The sequence below is a fragment of the Cylas formicarius genome, unplaced genomic scaffold (genome assembly GCF_029955315.1).
Source record: "Cylas formicarius isolate icCylForm1 unplaced genomic scaffold, icCylForm1.1 PGA_scaffold_3__17_contigs__length_32017465, whole genome shotgun sequence".
Taxonomy (NCBI): Eukaryota; Metazoa; Arthropoda; class Insecta; order Coleoptera; family Brentidae; genus Cylas; species Cylas formicarius.
Genome location: NW_026844326.1, coordinates 3,163,418 through 3,185,047, shown reverse-complemented (window position 1 = coordinate 3,185,047; position 21,630 = coordinate 3,163,418). Strand labels below are relative to the sequence as shown.

Sequence of the window (21,630 nt, the reverse complement as noted above, 5' to 3'; positions counted from 1 at the left end):
ATTAGAAAATAATAATACTCTTCCCTTCCTAGACATTTTTATAAATCGAAAACTCATAGGGATGGACTCTTAAATCGGATATCACATCACCATAAACAAGAAAAATTCTCCTTGATTAAATTTTTAATTTTCAGAGCAATTATACAAAGGTACTTCCTCTCTTTGCCATTATAGTACTTTTGTAAGGGGTGTTTTTTTTTCGATGTATAGAACTTTAAGTTGCAATAAAACAACAATGGATTATTCGAAGCTAATCTTGTGGCATTACATTTTAAATATGATTTCTGGTATATGACCGCCACGGCTAGCGCGGATGTAGTCCAACCTGGACGTCCAATTTTCGATGACTTTTTCCAACTTTTGTGGCCGTATATCGGCAATAACACGGCGAATGTTGTCTTCCAAATGGTCAAGCGTTTGTCGCTTATCCGCATAGACCAATGACTTTACATAGCCAAACAAAAAGTAGTCTAGCGGTGTTAAATCACAAGATCTTGGAGGCCAATTCACAGGTCCAAAACGTGAAATTAGGCGGTCACCAAACTTGTCTTTCAATAAATCGATTGTGACACGAGCTGTGGGACATGTTGCGCCGTCTTGTTGAAACCACATCTCCTGGACATCATGGTTATTCAATTCAGGAATGAAAGAGTTAGTAATCATAGCTCTATACCGATCACCATTGACTGCAACGTTATGGCCATTATCGTTTTTGAAGAAGTCAGTTTTTCTGGATGTAACGGTGTTTCGACATACACTTGAGGATTAGCTTCGCTCCAAATGTGGCAGGTTTGTTTGTTGACGTAGCCACTCAACCAGAAGTGCGCTTCATCCCTAAACAAAATTCGCTTATGAAAATCGGGAACAACGGCAATCCCGTTTTGGACCCATTCGACGAATCTACGCCTTACTTGATCGTTTGGCTTCAATTCTTGCACGAGTTAGATTTTGTAAGCACGTAAACCAAGAGCCTTCCGCAAAATCTTCCATAAAGTGGATGGACACAGATCCAATTCTTGTGATCGATGGCAGATGGACTCATTCGGTCTTCCTCAATGCTACGCTCTACAGCAGCAATAGCTTCTTCTTTACGCACCGTACGGCGTCTCTGGGGATGCGAGTTATCAATAAGAGTATACGTGGTGCGAAAACGTCCCATAGTTTATCGAATTAACTGCTCTGATGGACGATTTTGTCGACGATAAATGGACGTAGTGCGCGATACGTATTCCGCACAGAACCATTATTTTCGAAATAAAATGGCACTATTTGCAAGCGTTGTTCAGGCGTGAGTCTATTCATGATGAATTGCCAAACCAAGCTGAGAATAAATCACTTAACATCTGTTAAATTGGTCGCCATCTCGAACAGTAATGCCAACTTAAAGTTCTATACATCGAAAAAAAACAAAATTGAATTATCGAAACGAATTAGAATTAGAAAATAATAACACTCTTCCCTTTCTAGACATTTTTATAAATAGAAAACTTATTCGGATGACTCCTAAATCCAATATCACATCACCATAAATAATTCCATACCACATTTCTTTAATTTTCAGAGCAATTATACAAAGGTACTTTCTCCCTTTGCCGTTATAGTCCTTTTGTATGTTCAAATTGTACCCAATCCGATCAAAACTGGACACCAGATTTTATTCGAAAAGATCAAAGTTCTTGGATCTAGTACCTTGTTCTATCCAAGAGATTAGGTTTTTGGAATGATTGATTGTATTTTTTTATTCTCGAGTTAAATTTTAGTATTTCTATTATTAATTATTAACATTTAACATTAAGATAGGGTGAGCATTGTGATTTCGTTATCCTACAAAAGTCATGGACTATGGAAAACTATCCCAATTCTACAATTCTTCAGGCCCAATCCAATATATTACAGTACACAACAATTTTGAACTTTTTGTACTTTAATATCAATAGAATCTAAATATGGTCTATTAAATCTAGTTGGTAAGAATCAATGTGTCACATGAACGGCGTCTTTTTGGACAATGAATCACGATGCCAATATAATAATTTAAAGTTTGAAAATGCCTTCTTGAAATACAATACAATACAAATACAATCTTTAAATGTTAAATTCCCGGAATTACATTTTTACAAGACTTTTTAAATGAAATTCTTCTATTATCAATTCTAAGTTTTATATGTAAGCTCATCTCATTATTACTGCAGAATAACATGGCAACAAACTTGAATGGATTGGCTTGGAAACATCTATACAGTGAGAAAAAATCATGTAAAAATCAGGTATTCGATTTAAAAAAAATGCCCGCTTATATCTATTATAGTTTTTCTGGCGCATTTTTTGCAGTAATCAGAAAATGTAATACTTAGGAACTACCTAAGCAGTTTTTCTAGCAACTGTTGCTTCACTAACATCCATGGCTGTCCTTTCACTAAATTTGGCTGAAATAGAATATTAATTTTTTTGCAGCCACTCCACGACAGACTAATTGATCAAACTTTGATTAGGCATTGGCTCAGCAAGTCCACAGTGATACGATGCATTGTCCATTATTTTTAATAAATGTTTACTAAGATTGGGCAACAGCTGTTGACTGAACCACCTTTTAAAGTAAAAAAAATACATGGTAGTTTTTTGCCAAAGCATATTAGCATTGAGGAAATGAGAGTTTGCGAGGGTAAAAAATTATCTTTTATCTCCGTTCATAGGTAATAAAAAATCTACTTTTTCCATAAAATAGAAATTTAAATCACCTTTGAAAATTTTCAGTGTTCATTGAATCATGACTGGCATACTCCACAAAGCCATTATTAGAGCCAGTATGTAAAATTATATAGCGAACTCCTTCACCATATTTTTTCGGAACTGTTTGTAAAGAATCGTCTTGCGAGCTTTTTCTTTTTCTTATATATCCAATATCCAGTCTCGTCGGAAAATACTGGATTCAATGAAAACGCATAATTCTGGTTTTTCAGGTACAAGCTTATGCACCGATCTTAGAGATATATCAAATGCATCGGCAACACGCTACAATAAGACATAATAAGTACCTACCTCAAATTGGTTTCAAGTATGGAAGTAGTAAATACATTTTCTACTCCCTTTTATCGCACTGGTTTTGGAGGAATCGGATGTTTTCGGAGATATTTCTCACGCCTTGAATTTTGACGTTTGTGTGCCCAAAAATTAACGGCCGTAGAAAGAGTATATAGCACACAACAAGTTCAGTAAACTTTTTAAGTCACTCGTTTATTAAACACTCGTTCCGCTGCGCTCCGCTAGTGTCAAATAAACTGGTGAGTCAAATGCCGTTTACCGTACTTGTTGCATAATATACTATTGAACAGCGTTTAAAGATAAAAGCGGTTTCCCTGCATATTTTTTTTCGACTGAAATAATCCACAAGTTTTAAAATAAGGGCTTGTTCTTTTTCACCAAATGGTTAGAACATTTTGAAACGATTCAGTTATCCGCTAAATTAAAAAAAAATAATCTTGACGCGGCTTTTGACTCACACAAACAAACTTCCTGTGTCAATTTATGATATCTAGTAATGAACTAGAACTAGATAAATCGATATCGATGCTAAAATCGTCCCAGCAATATTCGAAAAACGCAAGAGGCAAACAAAAATCGCCGATGACCTTAATTATTCGCGAAATGCATTATTTGTCGTTCCCGTTTTCGCGCAGTCCCAGACAGTCCGTCATTAACCTTTTTTTTTTCATTCTCCGCCGACCTCGTAATTGCGCTTATTACTACTACTTACGTTAAACAAACAAACCGAAATAGAAGCCGCACTCTTTATTTGGATCCAACGATCCGGTGGTATAGCCGATGTTTGACCTGAGTTTTTTTTTTTGGTTCGGTATTTATTTAACGGATTCGTTTCGCGCCTAATTTCAACTTTTAAATGTATCTGAAAGAAGATTCCATACTCCCTAAACTCAGAAATTACGAACGGTAGGAAAAAAATTACTTAGAAAAATATGCAAAAATGTAGTTAATCTGGAGTAAAAATACCAACTTTATTTAAAATAGAACTCAGAACTGATGGGGCCGCATGGCAATCTGTCTCCTAAGAGTCCTTAACCCCTTTGGACTATTTACTGTAGAGAACGTTAAAGGACAAATTGCGATACTGAATCTTTAAAAAATTGAGTAAGAAACGAAATTCAATTTCTAAATCCAAGTGGAACTTAAATTTGTAATTTATACTTCTGCTGGTGTCAGAGGATCCTTCAAAACCTATCCCTCTTCTGATGCGTGAAAACTCTATGCTCTCTCAATGGGAATTATTCTTTGCGGATATATTTTTTTTTATATTCTCTTGTGGTCAAAGCGATATTTTTGTTATTTTCAATAAAGCAATTATAAACACTGTGTTCCACTTGAAATCTTTAGACCCTTGTAAAATCTTTGTTTATGGTTCGATCGTAATTTTTTTTGGTTATTAGATTTCTCAAAAATGCATTGAAACCTAACTAACTATTCCGATTTCAATGATGTCTCTATACCGGGTGTTTGAAATATCGTCTGCGGTCCGCTTAAGGCTGTACATCCTTGCAAAAACCTTTGTTTAGGGTTTGATTTTGATATTTTCATTTTCGGATAGATCTCTCAATAACGCCAGTTGTTTATTGTATGAAGTTGAAGTCATGACCAACTGGGACTATTATTTGATGCCAAATACCGAGAAGTGCTGTTAGCGATTTCTGTAAGAATAAAATTTCAAGGAATTTTTTAAGGTTTACCCAGAACCTAACTAAACTAATTTCCAGAAAGCTCAGAAAAGCGAGAAGTACTTTTAGAGATTATGGATTAGGGAAAATAACGAGGAAAAAGACTTCAAATATCATTTATCTTTTATAAATTAAATTAAAATAAGAGCATTAAATAAATCTATAGTGTTCGAAATGTAGATACTAACTAATTCTCGACTAAATTCTGACAAGTATCCGAGATATTTCAATAAACTCGAACTGTTAAAAAATGCAATTTTAGAATGGAAAAATCATTCTAATAAATTCGTATTTAATAATATTGAATATTGAAAAGACGGAAAGTCGATTTCAGACACTCAGGACTTTTTGGCATTCATTTTAACATATTTATCTCTTCGATGAAATTAAGGGAAAAGTAGTTTCTACGATCGTTGGAATATGAAACAGCATGTGCAGGATAGTATAACAAAAATTAGTTAGAAATAATAAATGAAATTTTAGAAAAAACGAAATTATCTGACACAAAAAGGAAATTAAATACCATTCTCTTCAATGTACTTTTCAATGCTTCTTTAATTGTCGTTAACTACTGGTTTTAGCTCTTATCTGGAAAAGTTTTTCTAATTTAAATCCAAAGATTTTCTTTTGAAAAAAATCTTGCTTTGTGATCTTCTTCTTTCGTTGCCATCAAATTGAAGAATATGCCTTTTTTTCCACTTTTTTTCAAGTGCAACCAGATGCACTTGTGTTCCTAATACTAGATCGTGGATTTTCATTAAAATAATCTAGAATTATTTGACTTGGAGGAACGACACGATTGCGTTATTGATTGCCGACTTTATCTAGAGTCCCGGTCTGATCAAAATATCTATTGATAATCGCAACTGCACTGTAATGTCATTCTAAAAATGCGGGAACTGCAAAAAATTAAAGAAAATTGTTAGTGTCTTTCAGTAAAATCCCTCCAGCAAATTAAGAATTGTCAAAGCTGAGGCATAAACAAACATTCTACAGGAATAGTGCGTAGGCGAGGCGCCTGCGATATGTCGAACATGCTGTATTCGGGTTTAATGGAAATTAGAATAAGAATCCGTCCACACCTTATTCCTGAAGAAATACCTAATTACCTCTATTCAAAAATAGTCCCAGTTGGCCAAGACTTCAGGTTGATACAATAAGCAACTAACCCTAGCAACCCGATTTTCGGGTCTGACTCCCACATGTTAATTTCAGTTTCTCTTACACTAAAAACAAGGAAAAATATTTTTTTTGAATTAATGTTTGCTTTTCTAGATACATTCTCATTTTTCCTGCAAAAAGAACTAAATTGGACTTTTTTTTGCAGTTTTATTTTCAGTTATGGCAAGAAACGAAACACTCTGTGTGAGTCTTTGCCTCGTTTACGATCCTTCTCCAATATTGTCGATCCTGTGCACTGATTTTCCATTGCTTTATTCCCATTTTCTTAAAGCCTTTAGCAATTACATCCTTCCACCTTTTGCGGGAGCGTCATACTGATCTCTTTCCGCCTGGCCTTTCCCAAAACACGTTGTTAAAGAGGCGAATGTCTGCTCTTCTTACTACATATCCTGCCCATCAGACGGTTAGACTTTATACACCTTACAATACCCTTCCCTTCCATACAATTCCTCTAATTCTTCAACGTGCCTGCGTCTCCATTCGTTAGTGTTTATATCTCTATGCGGAGCGTGTATACTTCTTACTATTTTATGTTCCCATACCAAGAATTTATTAGCGTCCAGGATTCACTGCCATATGTAACCACTTTTGTTGCATCGCATAGAAGGGTCCGTTTCCTACTAGGATCCTTGTTGCTACATCCATCCCTACTTTGTTGTCATCTGTTATAAACGCTCCTAAGTATTTGAATTCTTAAACAACTTCGAAATTGTGATCGTTGGTAATGATGTTTTGTCTGATTCTTTGTTTTTTATTCTTTGATACTATCATTGACTTTGAGCCCCATTGGTGATGAAGCTCTTTCAAATTGTGTAAACATATCTCTTACATCTCTCGTTGTTTGTACTATAGTGTCGACGTCATCTGCAAATGCTAATATTATTTTTGTTCCTCTTATTGTTACATCAGTAACAAGGGCTTGATACACCTTCCTCACTGCTCCAACACTAAGTTAAAGAGCAAGGGGGAGAGTGGGTTACCTTGTCGAAGACCAGATTTATTATCAAAAGCTTCACAGTGTGTGTTCCTATACGTACGTGTATGTGTTCATGTGTGCATAGCTGTTATTAATACAGGTAACTGCCATCAATTTTTTAGGGATTCTTGTCGCCGTCCACAATGCAGTGCGATCAATTGAGTCGTAGGTTCGCTGAAAGCCTACAAATATCTGATGCATGGCTTTGTTAAATTCCCGATGTTCCTGTAGCAGCTGTCTTATATAAATCACTGTCCAGTGTTGACCTTCCGCCTCTAAATCTACATTGATAATCACCTATTACGTCTTCAGCATGAGTAGGACAATGCTCATGACTTTGCTGCTAAGCTGCATTTATGGCGCTGAAGTCAGTGCCTATGCGTTCCTTGTTGATAAAGGAGTGCAAAGGGGTACTGAGGAGGGTGACTGAGGAGAGGAAGGTCACGTTGGTCTGGGTCCCGGGTCACAACGGTATCCAGGGAGGGCTCCTCGCATAGGCATATGGGACCATAGCCCCGCTTGGGAATCGCCCCGTGTATGAGGCGGGGAGCTCTCGAAGCCTAGGCTAGAGGCCGGGCCGCGGTGGGCTGGAGAGTTGCTCCGGGAATGAGGCGGGCGAGGCTTATGATGGATGGGCCGGCCCTCCCTCGGACCAGGGAGCTGCTTAGACTGACCAGAAGGGAGTGTAGAGCCCTAACAGGGGCCTACACAGGACATTGCAGGCATAGAAGGCATCTATGCTCGCTAGGCATTGGAGACGACCCGGAGTGCAGGTGGTGCATGGAAGGGGAGGAGATCCCGTATCATCTGCACACCGAGTGCGCTGCTTTGACATGGGCAAGATTGGGAGTCTTCGGAACGGTCCTGATCGATCCGGACTCAGTGTACGGTATTGAGCTAAAGGAATTGCTGACCTTCTATAGGAGGGGCGGCATTCTGGACGCTCTCTAGAGCGGTCTGGGGGCACAACGGACCCATCTGGTGGCCTAAGTACTTGGACGCCCGCGAGGGCGCCCCCCTTTATGTCTTCAGCATAAGTAGGACAATGCTCATGACATTGTACGTTGTATTCAGCGTCTTTTGTACCTTTTTTATGTATAGGTATGACTACGCTTTCTCGCCACTGCTAAGGCATGGCTTCTCTATTCCAGGCGGCGTTCTTTAACGATGCCAGAGCCGCAGTCACTTCTTCCAGTGTTGGGGGACTGACCTCTGGTTCAGCAGAATAGTAAATTATTTCCTCACCATTGTTACCATTGTGGATGTTAAGCAGTTGTTCAAAGTACTCCTTCCAGCTTTTGTCTTCTTTTTTGCGGTTAGTAGCTGTCCATCACTGCTCTTTATAGAGCCTGGTGTCTGTAATCGTTGTCCGTTTTTGCAATTCTTGACATTCTTATAAAATATTTTGTTTTGACTCTGTCCTTGCTCTAACTTTCTAATTTGTGCCTCTAGATGGTATTTTTTCTTTGTTGTTAGCACTTTCCTTACTTTTGCTCATTCTCTGATAAACTCTTCTCTGTTGTCGTTGACCGGATTATTTAAGTATTTTATCCTTTCGTTGTTTTTTAGTTGTAGAGCTTGTTTACATTCTTCATCGTACCGCTTGTTGTTCGTATTATATTTCTTATTTCCTACGAAGAGTCTAGCGGTTTCGTATATATCTTCCTTAACTGACTGCCACTCCTATTTTAGGTCTATCTCCACTTCTTTGGCCTCCTCAGTGCTTGGAACTTATTACTGACATATATTTGTGTTTGTGTTACCTGTGTCGATAGTGTTGTTCTAAGTCTGGCTTTAACCAGGAAATGGTCCGTGTCCCCATCTAGTCTTCCCATACTTCTTGTATCAATAATGTTGCTGGAGTGTCTACCCTCAATGAGTACGTGGTCTATTGGTTGAGTGTTACTCACACCTATATAGCCTTATGGATATCTTTTCGTTGGAACTGGATTTTATTACCATATTGCAAGATGCAGTAGCCATTTTAGTCGTTTGTTACTTCGTGCAGGATGTAACTGCCAGCCACTGTCTTTACACAAACTTTCTTAATTACTTTGGCATTCCAGTCTCCCAACATTATCTCTATATCTTGTCTAAGAACTCTTGTGAAAGCGCGATATAGGTCATCATAGAAAGCTTCCTTATCCCCTTCCGGTGCTTCTTCCGTTGGTGCATAAACTGAACATAGCAAAATGTTCAACCGTCGACCCTTCAACCTGAAGTTGAAGTTCAACTACAAAACCGCATCCCCTATCATGTTTATTGTCGTGGCCCGACCATAGTATTAAATATTGTTCCATTAGTATTGTGTCCGATCTTGTACACCTTACTTCTTGATTGGTGGTTATGTCTATTTTATGCTTTCGCACTTGTTTCATGTGTGTAATCCGCAAGTCCGTCCTATTCCGAGGCATTTGTAAACGTTTCAGACACTATTTTTTTTTACATGAATCGGTTGTTGGCCCATTGCACAACCGCTCTGACCCTGCTTCCCACCGGGATTGGTTAACCCGATCTTCTACAGGGTTGCTCAGGTTCCCGGGGTTCACCAACTTTTAGGTGAGAGTCGGAATTGGATAAGAGAGGCTAAGTGACACTAGTAAGATTCAGTGTCATATATTGCGCATCACTACCCCATTTAAACCCCCTTTTTTATCAGTATCTTTTTAATTCAAAATAGGTAATAAACAATAGCATATATAATAACAATAAATAAATGTCTAAAAATGAATATTTTTCGTATTTAGTTTGTGTTCGTATGGGCTCTCTTGGATTAAATACCAAATGTCATCTCCCATCATATTCTCCTTGTATTGTCCTTGGTAACGCCGTTCAAAGTCCATCACATCTTGGTGAAGACGTTCTCCTTGTTCTTCGGAGTAGGCGCCCACGTTATTTTTAAACTCATCTAAATGAGAAAGTGGCATATGAAGTTTATGAGACATTCTGCAGCCCATAGTTTTAAAGCTTTAAAGCATCAATCAATAGTTTTTAATTATTCGCTACTACTACTAATTTAAAACTCTTTCAGGTTCGTTTTTCACAATCACTAAGAAACTTGATGAAGTCATCATTTTACCACCTTAAACTTTAGCTTCAGAAAACTTTGGAAAAAATTCTCTTAAATATTTAAAAGCTTCGGAATGTACAATTGGTTCCGACTTTACGTTATGTTTTCCAATATAAAATTAGGCCCGATCACCTGTTGATAATGCTATCCCATAAACAAAGATGACAAGGTATTGAATTCACGCTGTCATAGCTTTCTTTCAACAATGCAGAATGTGCTGGAGGAAGACTAGACAATTTATTTCCGTTTTAAAGCAAAACTGCTTTTAAACTTTTTGAAGAGCTATCGATAAAATGCCGCCAGTCAGATGCTACGGAGGGTATTCCAATTTTCTCAAACAATTGAGTCACATTTTTAAAGTAACAAATACCGGCTTCTTTTGTGAAAAAAACATGAAAAACTTTTATGGCGCTCTCTTTGATCAGTCATCTTGGAGCAAGTTCCGTTGCTTTAGTCGTGAACCTAGAATTTCCGCTTTATTCTTGGATTTTATCACTGGTTAGTGGTGTACCGGATTCTGTTGAACTTCAAAGCTATCTGATCGTGATGGCACAGGAAAATTTTCATCATGTGGTATCGGAGCGGAGGTTTAAGGAAGACCAGGATAAAATGTTATTTAGCATTTTCACCAGATCAACGCTTACTTGGATTACCCATATAAAAAAAATAGTCACGCAAACTTCATATGTCGATTTTCTCCTCTATCAAACAGGGAGTTTTACAATGTGGTAGATTATATACATTTATTATAGTTACTTCAAAATTGGCATTGACACAAATACAAAAGTTGTAGAGATTGTTAGGAAAAAAAAATATTTCAAGCATACAGGGTAACCCAAAAAAGCGTGACGAATAAAAGATACAGTTTTTTGAACACCCCATTTTTAAATTTTGTTTTGAATTCCTTTTCAAATTCTTCAATATTTAAATTAATAATAATATAAACAGTAAACCTAATTTTAATATATAAAATATAATATTTAATATTTCTAGAAAAATACTAGTTTTCACTCATATTTGATATTAGCGTAATTTCAATATAACGTAAAAGATGTCTACAACGGAATTTGATTTAGATGCTACAGCATGTTTAAAATAAACGAATATATTTTGATTGGCAACAAAAAATGGTATTGTTAATTTTTTGCTTGACAAATGAGTAAACAAATTCATATCATAGTAAATTAAAAAAAAAAACTAAATATGCATTCCATAAAGCTGAATTAATTGATGTGATTTATATACTAGATGAGGCGGAAAAAAATACTTGGCTTGACTTTTAGTTTTTGTAAGACTCTACAAGGGGAAGTAGCCTAATTACCGTGTACCAACTAGACAATCTCTTCAATGTTTAATGCAACAGTTTGATGCTAGTCGATATAAATATGAAAAACGGAAAGTGGTAAACGGAATGCTACGAATGAGGAATATAAATTGGAAAATTTACTTCAAGTTCAAGATAATTTCCTAGTTAGTGGCTGTGAAGAGGCTAATATAATTTACCACTTTAAAGTTATTGGAACCATATTTTTTCGCGAACCACTTAACGAGCCTAGCTATTTAAACTTTTTGCAGAATGATAAGTTGGAGAAGTTGATAATATTGACATCCAACCATCGTGTTTTCAGCAAAGATGGAGCTCGTACGCATTACCATCGAGAAGTTTTTAAATAGTCATTACCGACGGCGGTAGCGGTACATTCATTGGATGCCCCTCGATCATGTGACTTAACACCACTTATGCTAATAGATGGTACCCACAGCATTGAAGAAAATTCCAAGTGTTTAAGCTGTCCAAAAAAATTTGGAAAGATAGGCATATAACAACCTCAATAAAATGTGTGGTCTAAGGAGAAGTAGAAGGAACAAGACTTGGAGGACATTCTCCAAAACGGTGGTTGGGCCAAAAATCCTGCTATTACAGTATTAGAAGCACATCAAATAGAGTTGAAAGGAGGGATGTTGCTGACAACACAACACGAAACAAATATAAGATCACGGCACTTCAAAGATGAAATAAATGACTGGAGAGAGAGAGGGATAACATTAGAAGATATGGAAAATAGAATTCAGGACACGTACACGAGAATAACACCATTTATGCTATAAAACGTCCAAGAAAATATTTGAAAAAACTAAACATGTGTGTCCAAGTAGAAGGCTGTATTTTTGAACATTTTTTGTGCCATAATGATAACTAAAAATAAGTTAATTTGTATTAGTAGGTATTTAATATTATTTTTCTGTTAATTTAAAATTTGGCAGTTATTCTCACCAAAATTGGTAATAACTGGCTGTTGTACGAATGCTACAAAGTTAACAGAGCCTTGTTGGCTAATAGTCTTAGACAGAAGGGAGGGTAAATATTGTAAAAGTTATAATTAATTGTAAAGTATTAAAAATAAGTATATGCCATATTTAATAAAAGTTATAGGTTTTTGTAAGATCTTTCTGAAAAAATAATAATGTGTATTTAATAAATTCGAGATTTTTCAATTTAAAATGATAAAAATATATGCATTTATTTGAACACCCTGTAGCATCAATTCAAATTCAGTTGTCTTTTGTTCCTTTACGTCATCTTCGACTAACGCTAATATCAAATTGGCGCTATCGTAATCTTTTTGCGAGGGTGAAAAAACTATTAGGTTTAAATAGTATTTATAAAAAAGTTGAAGAATTTCATTTTTTGAGCGGCCTTGTATAATTCAACATAATTTTAATGTGAGCATCTTAATAATCTTTACAACTTTTTTATTTCCATTTCCTCATAACTTTTGAAATCAATGAGATAATGAGCTTTATTCTATCATTGACTCACCTTGTACACTTTTAAGTTTGGCGCAAAGGCTGATTCAAACACTCTGTATTGGGACATATAGAAATTGGTTCTAAGTAGTCCTATAAGAATTCCTTCCCAATTTATTCTAAATCCCTAACAGTACTTCTTTATCTCTTCTCTCTTTTTCTTTAAATAATTCCAATTCGCCATGACCTTAGGTTGAAGCAATAAGGAAAACAAGGTTTCAGTTCATTTTTGAGAGATCTATCGAAGAAACCAAAAGAATCCCAATCGAACCATCAACAAAGATTTTCCACTTTTTAAGTGGGACACGCTGTAGATCCAATCTTTAATTCTCTAAATACATTTTGGGTTTTAATGGAAAAAACACATTAATGAAATCAAATAATAAATCAGTGACAAAGAACTCGTATCAATAGATGGTTTTTTGTAAAGTGACATTTCTGTGTTGTCCTATTGTGCACTTTTCGTGCACTTTTTCATTTGAAAAATTGATTTCTTACGTTTTTATTAATTTAATGTTTGTTTTTCATTTGTGCTCACCCAGTATTAATTAACATCCAAATCATTCACACCCACAAAAGGCTCCTTTCCACAAGAAATCCATCCAAAATTCAGCAATTATGGCGCCTTTATAGGAAAAATAGTTAATTGCTTTAGGGCACGTAAACGTCATATTAGATATAAAATTCAAGATTGGTCGCAAACTGTTAGACTTAGGTATTAATACATGAAACATATTTTGAATTTGCCGGAGACTCTCAAGATACATTAATATATTTTGTGTTCTATTTAAAATTACACCCTCTACATATAAAAAAATAAAAATTAAAAATCTAGATTAAACTATGCAACTTTCCTATTTGGTAAATTTTATATACTGATCATAGACAAAACCAATGAAAAGTGAGAATATGTGGGGTCCCACTATATTGTACCCCTAGCGGAGACGTCCCAAATTAAAAAAAAAATGAGCTGCGACTGCCGCTGGGATAGTTGAAAAAAGACGAGTATTATTGATCAAAATGAATTCGTGGTTGATACAAAATACTGATTTTATTTATTACTGTTATGTTTTATACTGGGCCTTTTTTTATGTATAGTTTAGTTTCTGCCATATTGGGAAAAATTGAAAATGGCTTTTATTCTTGCAAGATTTCTTTCCCTATAATTAGGATTTCACTTCCAATAATTTAAGTCCAATCAGTTTTTGTCGGTCGTAGAAAAAGTATATATGGTAAACTTTTTAAGTCGCTCGTTTATTAAACACTCGCTCCGCTTGCGCCAAATGAACTCGTGAGTAAAATGCCGTTTACCGCACAGTTTGATTGAGATTAATAATTTCCTAAAGAATTATTTCTTTCAGTTTTGTCACTGCATAATTCTATTTTTGTAAACCCCATTTTTTAAAGTTCCTTACAAGAAAAAAGTCCCTTGTTGTCAGATCAGGACTTCTATGGGGCCACGCCCTTTTACAATTGATTGTACCGTAATGGTGATGTAGATAATTTACTACAGAAGATGTTTTATAATCTTTCTACTAAATGTATAATATATAGAGTGTGCCATTTGAGACAAAAGAGATCTATTAATTCATAAATTTTAAAACTCGTACAGTAAAATATATACAGTACAGTACAGTACAGTAAAATATATAAATTTATTATGTGTGTGAACGTCCGTTTGCAAATATTTTTAGTTAGTCGAATATTTGTTGTGCGGGTTGTTGTTAATAGGTCGGCATTACAAGTTTTAAGAAAAGTATATCGGTCACTTTATGCGAGATACCCTCTACTAGCACAAATTTTATTTCAGGGTTCTGACGACACCCACTTGGCCATTAGTACCGAAGAAGTACTGGTTTGTGAAGATACTCAAACCAGCGGCCATCGTAACGCAAATGGAAGTATAATAACCATGACACTAAAGAACAACCACTTAATAGTGGAAACCGAGGAGAGAAACGTAAGCAAACGTTATTTTATACAAACCATATTTTATTCCTTTCCTTTTGAAACGGCTAGTTCAAAAACTATTTTGAGTTACAATCCAAAGTACCATTTATAATTATTCACAGTTTACGTCTTTCACTTATTTACATTTTGGTGATTAATTCGGCAATCAGGGATCAAGTGAAACCAATTAGCTGACAACCACAGGATTTTTTCATATCTCCATATTGTTTTTTTTTATATAAAAGCTAATATACAAAATATCTTATAATTATCTGTCAGCGATCAACTTGCTTTGCTCAATTGAGGTTACATGGTATCCAAAATTTAGCAACCCCACTATATAATTTTCAAAGATGCAAAACTACATCGATTGAGTATTCTGCCAATACCTATTTTCAACGATTTTCTGGCTATTTCGGATTTTCTATCAAGAGTCAATCAAATCCCAAAGCCTTATTTAATTACCATTGGCTTTGATATATTCTTGATTTTGATTTTTCTTCAAAAGAGTTGATGACTGTATAAAAGAAATACAGGTGTATTATTGTCGCATTACATTCGCACGTTGAAGATTTATTACGTAAATGAAAGTAGTGTTTAATTAGTGTTTCATCGAAGTTGTTATCATATAATTATTTTTCTTGTATTCAAAGTTTCTTATGCCTTTCATTGATTATTATGTTTAAAATTCAAAAATGTTCTGATTTCATATGCATTTTTGTCGTTTACCATGTTCATTCTTTTGAAGGAAAATTATCTTCCAGTGTCTGTCAAACATCATATTGGAATAGAAAATAATGAGGGTTTTTTATTAAAAAAGTAAAAAACGTAACGTAATCGCTTATCAAATTTTGGACATCCTGTTTGGGATGAATTATTTGCCAAATTGTTAATTACCATTCATGTGATTTCGATAACATAAACATAAATACGTGCAAGGGTCCCAAATTTAATGAAAAAATACGATACATCTGGGAAATTATTTGCCATTTTCTGGTATGAAAAGATTAGCCCTTCTCTCAGTCCAAGCCACTTATAGCATACAAAGTCAGCACTAATTTCTTCTTATCCGATTGTTCTAGCGTTCAGCGCTTCGTTCACCACGTACAGGGTGATTTTTGGGTCGATTTTAAAAAGAAAACTTCATATGAGCATATGCCCTAAACGTCTTAACTTTTAAGATACAGGGTGGTAAAGTTTTCAAAAATAAAATATATTTTTTTAATATCTGTAATACCACTTTAAATGTATTATTGAAATTTGGGCCACGTGTACTATGTAGCAAGAGCTACTATTTAGTGTACCACATTTTTTTAAAAATACACCAGTGGCGGGCATACGGAAGTTCACATTTCTATTTTGGCAGACATTGATTGTACGCCACTGATATCTCTTAAAATAAAATTTATTCTTACAATCTCCAATCATTTATAAAGAAATTTTATTTCTTGGTTCCTTTCAATTCGATATACGGTTTTCGCTTAAAAAAATAAAAACTTATTCTCTCCATGTTCATAACAATATTGTTAATATGATAGCATACAAGAATTATTATCATAATTATTTCTTACTTAAGTAATTGTCTATCTATCTGTTTTATAAAAATACTTCAACAAATCGAAGTACGAATAAGAAATACGTAACCTCTGAGGTATATTTTTGTATTTTTATAATCATATCTATCATCATAATCTTTGTAGAAAGCTGTATCTGTAAAAATTATTAATTGTTGTCAAGGCAGTTATTTGACAGTTGTTTGATATCAGTTTTTAAATTCGGTTGGTTCTTCGCGTCCTATTAATTTTGTGTTTAAAATATCCGAGCATTATTATTTTAATAAAGAATGGTTTGGATACACCGGAAGCTAGGCGACTATATCAAGAGTGATTTCCTAATAGATAAACCAGATAGGCGAACATTTTCAAATATACATATACGGTTGACTGAAACCGGCAATTGGGGGGCAAATAATCATTTAAAACGGGCTCATCGCGCTGTTAGAAGTCCAGAAATTGAGGAAGCAGTTTTAAATTCTATTGATGAAAGTCCTGAACTATAAAAAATGCCATATCATATTTAACGAATTCAAGCGTTATTTCCCAGAGATTTTCCATTACGTGTTAATTTTTGTCAATGGTTTTTGTATAAAATTGGGCATTATCCATTATTTGACCAAGAAATACTATATACAGATGAAGCTAACTTTTCCAGAAATACAATCAGAAAGTTCCACAATAACCATATTTGGGCTGATGAAAACCTCCGTGCAATTGTAGAATTTAAACATCAAGAACTGTTTTCGGTAAATGTTTGGGCAGGAATGGTTGGAGATTTCTTAATTGTACCCATTTTTCGTGATAGAAAGGCTAAATGGCCATAACTATCGCCGGTTTTTAGAAGAGGATTTGCCAATATTGCAGTAAGGGAATAGTTAAATCGCACATTTAATAACCGATGGGTAGATCGCGGCGGACGTTAACCATGGCCCCCTAGGTCGCAAGACTTAAATAGTCTGGACTTTTTCAAACCTGGTATATCGCAGCCGAGTTAACTATGTGAACTGTAGAAAAGTTGAAGGATCGTATAAGAGCTTCCTGCTATTTAATGACGAACACTGGAGGTATACTTCAAAGAGTGCGCGGAAATATGAGGAAGAACTGAAGCATGCATCCTTCAAGGTAAGGTATAACAACTAGATATTTTATTTTGGATAGATATTTTATTTTTCACAAAAAAAATATCGATTTACCCAGTGCAGTGACCTAATTAACTAAAATATTATTCGTCCATAGATACATAGGTTGTCAGTGGCACGAAACTAATTTCCTTAAAAATATTTTTTCTGTCCGATGCACGGTTTTCAAAAATAAAAACTACTTTCTCTGCATTCTGTCGTATTAACGATATTGTTATGACCATGCAGAGTAGAGGTTTTTATTTTATTAGGCCAAAACCTTACATCGGATTGAGAAAAATCAAGAAATTAAATTTCTTTAGAAATGGTTGGAGATTGTAGTAATAATTTTTATTTGAAAATAAGACTCCGTCCGCCCGCCACTAGTGTATTTTAAAAAATGGTACACTAAATAAGGCCTGTTGATATATAGCACATGTGTGCCAAATTTCATTAAAATATCTAAGTAGAGAATCAAATCAAATCACAAGTAGAGAATTTTGAGACATATGACCTTATGAAGTTTTCTTTTTAAAATATATCCAAAATTCGCCACCTTAATTATGGACATTCTATTAGAAAACACCCTGTATATTCAATAAGACTTAATATGCGTTCTTGCAGTTTCTCTAAGACACTCCATAGCTTTTGTTTTAATGCTTTCGTTATTATGGAGATCCCATAGGTCTAGATATTTTGAGTATACTGATTAAACGTAATTTCAACGTATAACCTAATTGGTTTGTGTACTTAAAGTCTGTTAATAGTTATAAGAAAGTGACTAACTGATACGAATTAAGGAAACACTCGGGCAAGCTGTAAGATCGAAATATGGCCGAACAAGTCCGTACTTTGCTTATAGGAAAGATACTAAACAATATTTATTTATTTATGTATGTATTTATGTTTAAATCTAAAATAAAATTACAAGATATTTTTATTACCTACTTAAATTACTTAAAATTATTCACATAATATATCAGTATCACTATCGCTATCATCGCTGTTCTAATTATTATTTGTTCTATATTATTTGCAATATGGATATACGATTGTTCTGCCTTTTCTATATGTTTAACACAATTTGCCCAACTTTGTGGAGGGACGTTAAAAACTTTGGTTTCTATAAGTTTGAGGACATTGGAGTTAACACGGGGAAAACATTGTTACGACGAATGGCAGATTTCAGTTGGTGCCAAACATGTTCAATGGGATTAAATATACAATGGTAAGGTGGAAGCCTTAAAACTGTATGCCCTAAATTTTTTGCATAATTATCACAGACGTATTCCTTTTGTAGGTTCAAGTTTTCTAGAACCTCAATTAATTGCTTTTTGGTTTAATCTTCGTGAAAATAAATGTCGTTATTATACATGTAGTTTTGGATTGTTGCTTTTGTGTCACATGAGGAAGGGATTTTAGTCAACTGTCTACTGTAATAACTTGCATTGTCCATTACAATGACACTATTAGGAGGAATGTTTGGAACTAGCTTGTTTTTAAACCAACTTTCAAATAAGCGGTGGTGTCTTCATGGTAATCCAGAGAAGAATCTTTAATATTTCTCGCAGACAGAGAAAGTCAATTTGGAATCCAACCATCTTTATAGCCAGCATGCAAAATAGTTATTCTTTTTCCTATTTCTGATGGCCAGTTTGTTTTACACTTATCAGTTGAGTCAATTAGATTGAGTCAGATTTCATCCAAGTAAATAATTGACTTTTGTTGTTCTCTGGAAATCCTAATTTTTTCTAGATATTGTAGTCGCCATTTCCGAATTCTAAAAGATTCCATTTAAATTTGCCTTTTGTCAATTTTTTAAAATCTAAAACCCATGTGTTGAATACACTTCCATAGTTCTGCCACATTTAACACCGGTTTCATCTTTTTCAAGGCTCCTAATTAAGATATCTAATGTAGGCACGCTTTGTTCCTCGTATAACTGGTAAATTTTGCGCCTTATTATATATTAATAATAATACATTTATTGTTATAACCATCAAAGTTACATAGAAATAATTACATAACCAAAGTAAAATAAGTGAAATAATGGCCAACAATAGGCAGCCATCTAGAAGTTCTAGATACTGTTCAGGTCTCAATTTAACAGCGAAAATATAATAATAAAAAATTTCATAGAATTTATTTGAAAGCGCCAAGCGTAGATACACATAATTCTAAAGAAAAGAAAAGAGAAGAAATGGAGGTGGAAGGAAAGGAAAGGAAAGGGGCACATGTTTTGTAGAAGAGCTTAATATTAGTGCGTACGTAACAACTGCTTTTTGAAATTATTCCTAAACGTCGAGTTGGACTGATTAATATCAAAATTAGTAATAGAGTTAATGCAAATGGCTATATTATAGGAATATGATCTTTTAAATAATTCTTTGCGGTGAAGGGGTATAACTAGTCGGTGTCTTCCACGCAGATTCACCAATATGTGAAGGGTTGGGGGAAGGTGGCTGTAAATCACCCTCAAAATTTAAACGAGAAAGAGCGGCAAGAAAACGGTAGGACATACAACACCCGAAACGGTTAATCACCCACCTTGATGGTTTCCCGCGTCGTCGTCTGCCCGGCCGGGTCTTCTTAGGGGTATTTTCTGGAGGGTTGGGGGTGGTATTTACCACAACACAGCGCGGGGTTCTCGCGAACCGGTCACAGAAGAGAGCTTGTTTTTTCGTGGTTCGCACTACGGACGCTCACGCAAGTGTGTATTGATATGTCAAGAGTAATTTTTCTGTAAAGATAAAAAGGTAATTTTGTTTTAAGGATGTTGAAATAAAGGGAACTCATTCGTAATTTGCATCGAAGGTGCATATTAAGCCAACCCAACGCAGCAAGGTACGGGGAGATATGATCTCTCCTCCTTACCCCATGAATTAGCCTTAGACAGGAGTTTTGAACCTTCTGGACACGGTAACGATCGGACGTATCTAGGCACGGTCCGTACGCAGCACTGCAGTGATTAAATTGTGACAGAATAAGTGATTCACACAGCAACTTACGAGTTCCCTGACAAAGTACATGTCTATTGCCATAAATTAATTTTAAATTAGCATAGGCAACCCTTAGTTTATTAGTAATATGTTCTCTGAATCGCAACTGCGAATCAAGAGTAAGACCCAAGCTTTTGCATGACTCAGAGAGTGGCAATTTTATGTTATTAAGTTTAATTGTTATGTTATACTTTGCATGGGTTAAATGATTATCATTTCCAAAGAGTATTACTGAAGATTTATTAGGGTTAAGCTTTAGGAGGTGATCTGTTGCAATGTTAAAAAAATTTGATTAATCAGTATTGATGACATCCTCCGCGGTAGCTATTTCTTGAGGAAAAAATGAGTAGTAAATTTGAGTGTCATCCGCATAAAAATGACAGTTGCATTGGTGGAGGGCTCCAATGAAGTTAAAAGTAAAAATAGTGTACAACAAGGGACCAAGAATGCTGCCCTGTGGAACACCCATGCGAACACCTAGGAACGATGACTGCTGCTGATTGTAGACAACCCGTTGTGCCCGACCTGACAAAAAGGAACACAGAAACTTTCGAGCACCTTCGGAGAAACCAACGTAATGGAGAATGGCCAAGAGAATTGAATGATTTATCATATCAAATGCCTTACTGAAATCCAACAATATTAAAGCCGTTATCTTTCCATCGTCAGTCGCTCTAAAAATGTCATCAGTAATGTCCAGCATGGCACTCTCACAACTGCGATTAGGTCTAAAACCAGACTGTTTCTCTGGTAGAATATGATTAGAATTTAAAAAGTTTACCATTTGATCGTTCATAATTCTTTCAAGTACTTTAGATAGAACAGGCAATATGCTAATTGACCGCAGGATTGTTTATTTTCGGTAAGGGGATGACTTGTGCCCGCTTCCATCTTGACGGAAAGTACGAATTTATGATACACTCATTTATTATATGCGTAATGTATGGGGCAATATATGGACAGCAAAGAATGTTGAGAATCTCATCTTCCGTGGACAATACAAAGTCAAAGTGATCCGTTCTGTCATTTAACCTATTATTATAATAAAAATTCAGCAGTTCTTTATTGGGGCTATCATTATTTTCCACACTATTTATAAAAAAGTTATTAATTTGATCGACATTATCTAAGTGACTTGGCAAAGTACCCCTGTTACATTTTACAACATTAAGTTTCCTTAGTTCGTTCCATTTCTCTTTGGCATTACCATGACAAAACTTAGTTCTTAAAAAAGCTTTTTTCTC

At 35.1% G+C, this 21,630-nt stretch overlaps 2 protein-coding genes across 3 annotated transcripts in view; one reads left to right on the top strand and one right to left on the bottom strand.

Moving 5' to 3' along the window:
* The window catches only part of LOC132698999 (mucin-2-like), a 475,159-nt gene extending 455,062 nt beyond the window's left edge, over window positions 1-20,097 (bottom strand). The window contains exon 1 of the transcript XR_009618457.1: window positions 19,935-20,097. The gene's annotated coding sequence lies outside the window, so the exon portion shown is untranslated. The remainder of the gene's footprint in view (window positions 1-19,934) is intronic.
* Window positions 1-21,630, top strand: part of LOC132699002 (uncharacterized) — a 110,530-nt gene that overhangs the window by 77,265 nt on the left and 11,635 nt on the right. For both annotated transcript variants that reach the window (XM_060665385.1, XM_060665386.1), the window contains exon 4: window positions 14,574-14,723. In XM_060665385.1, coding sequence (XP_060521368.1) covers window positions 14,574-14,723 — 150 coding nt within the window. The remainder of the gene's footprint in view (window positions 1-14,573; window positions 14,724-21,630) is intronic.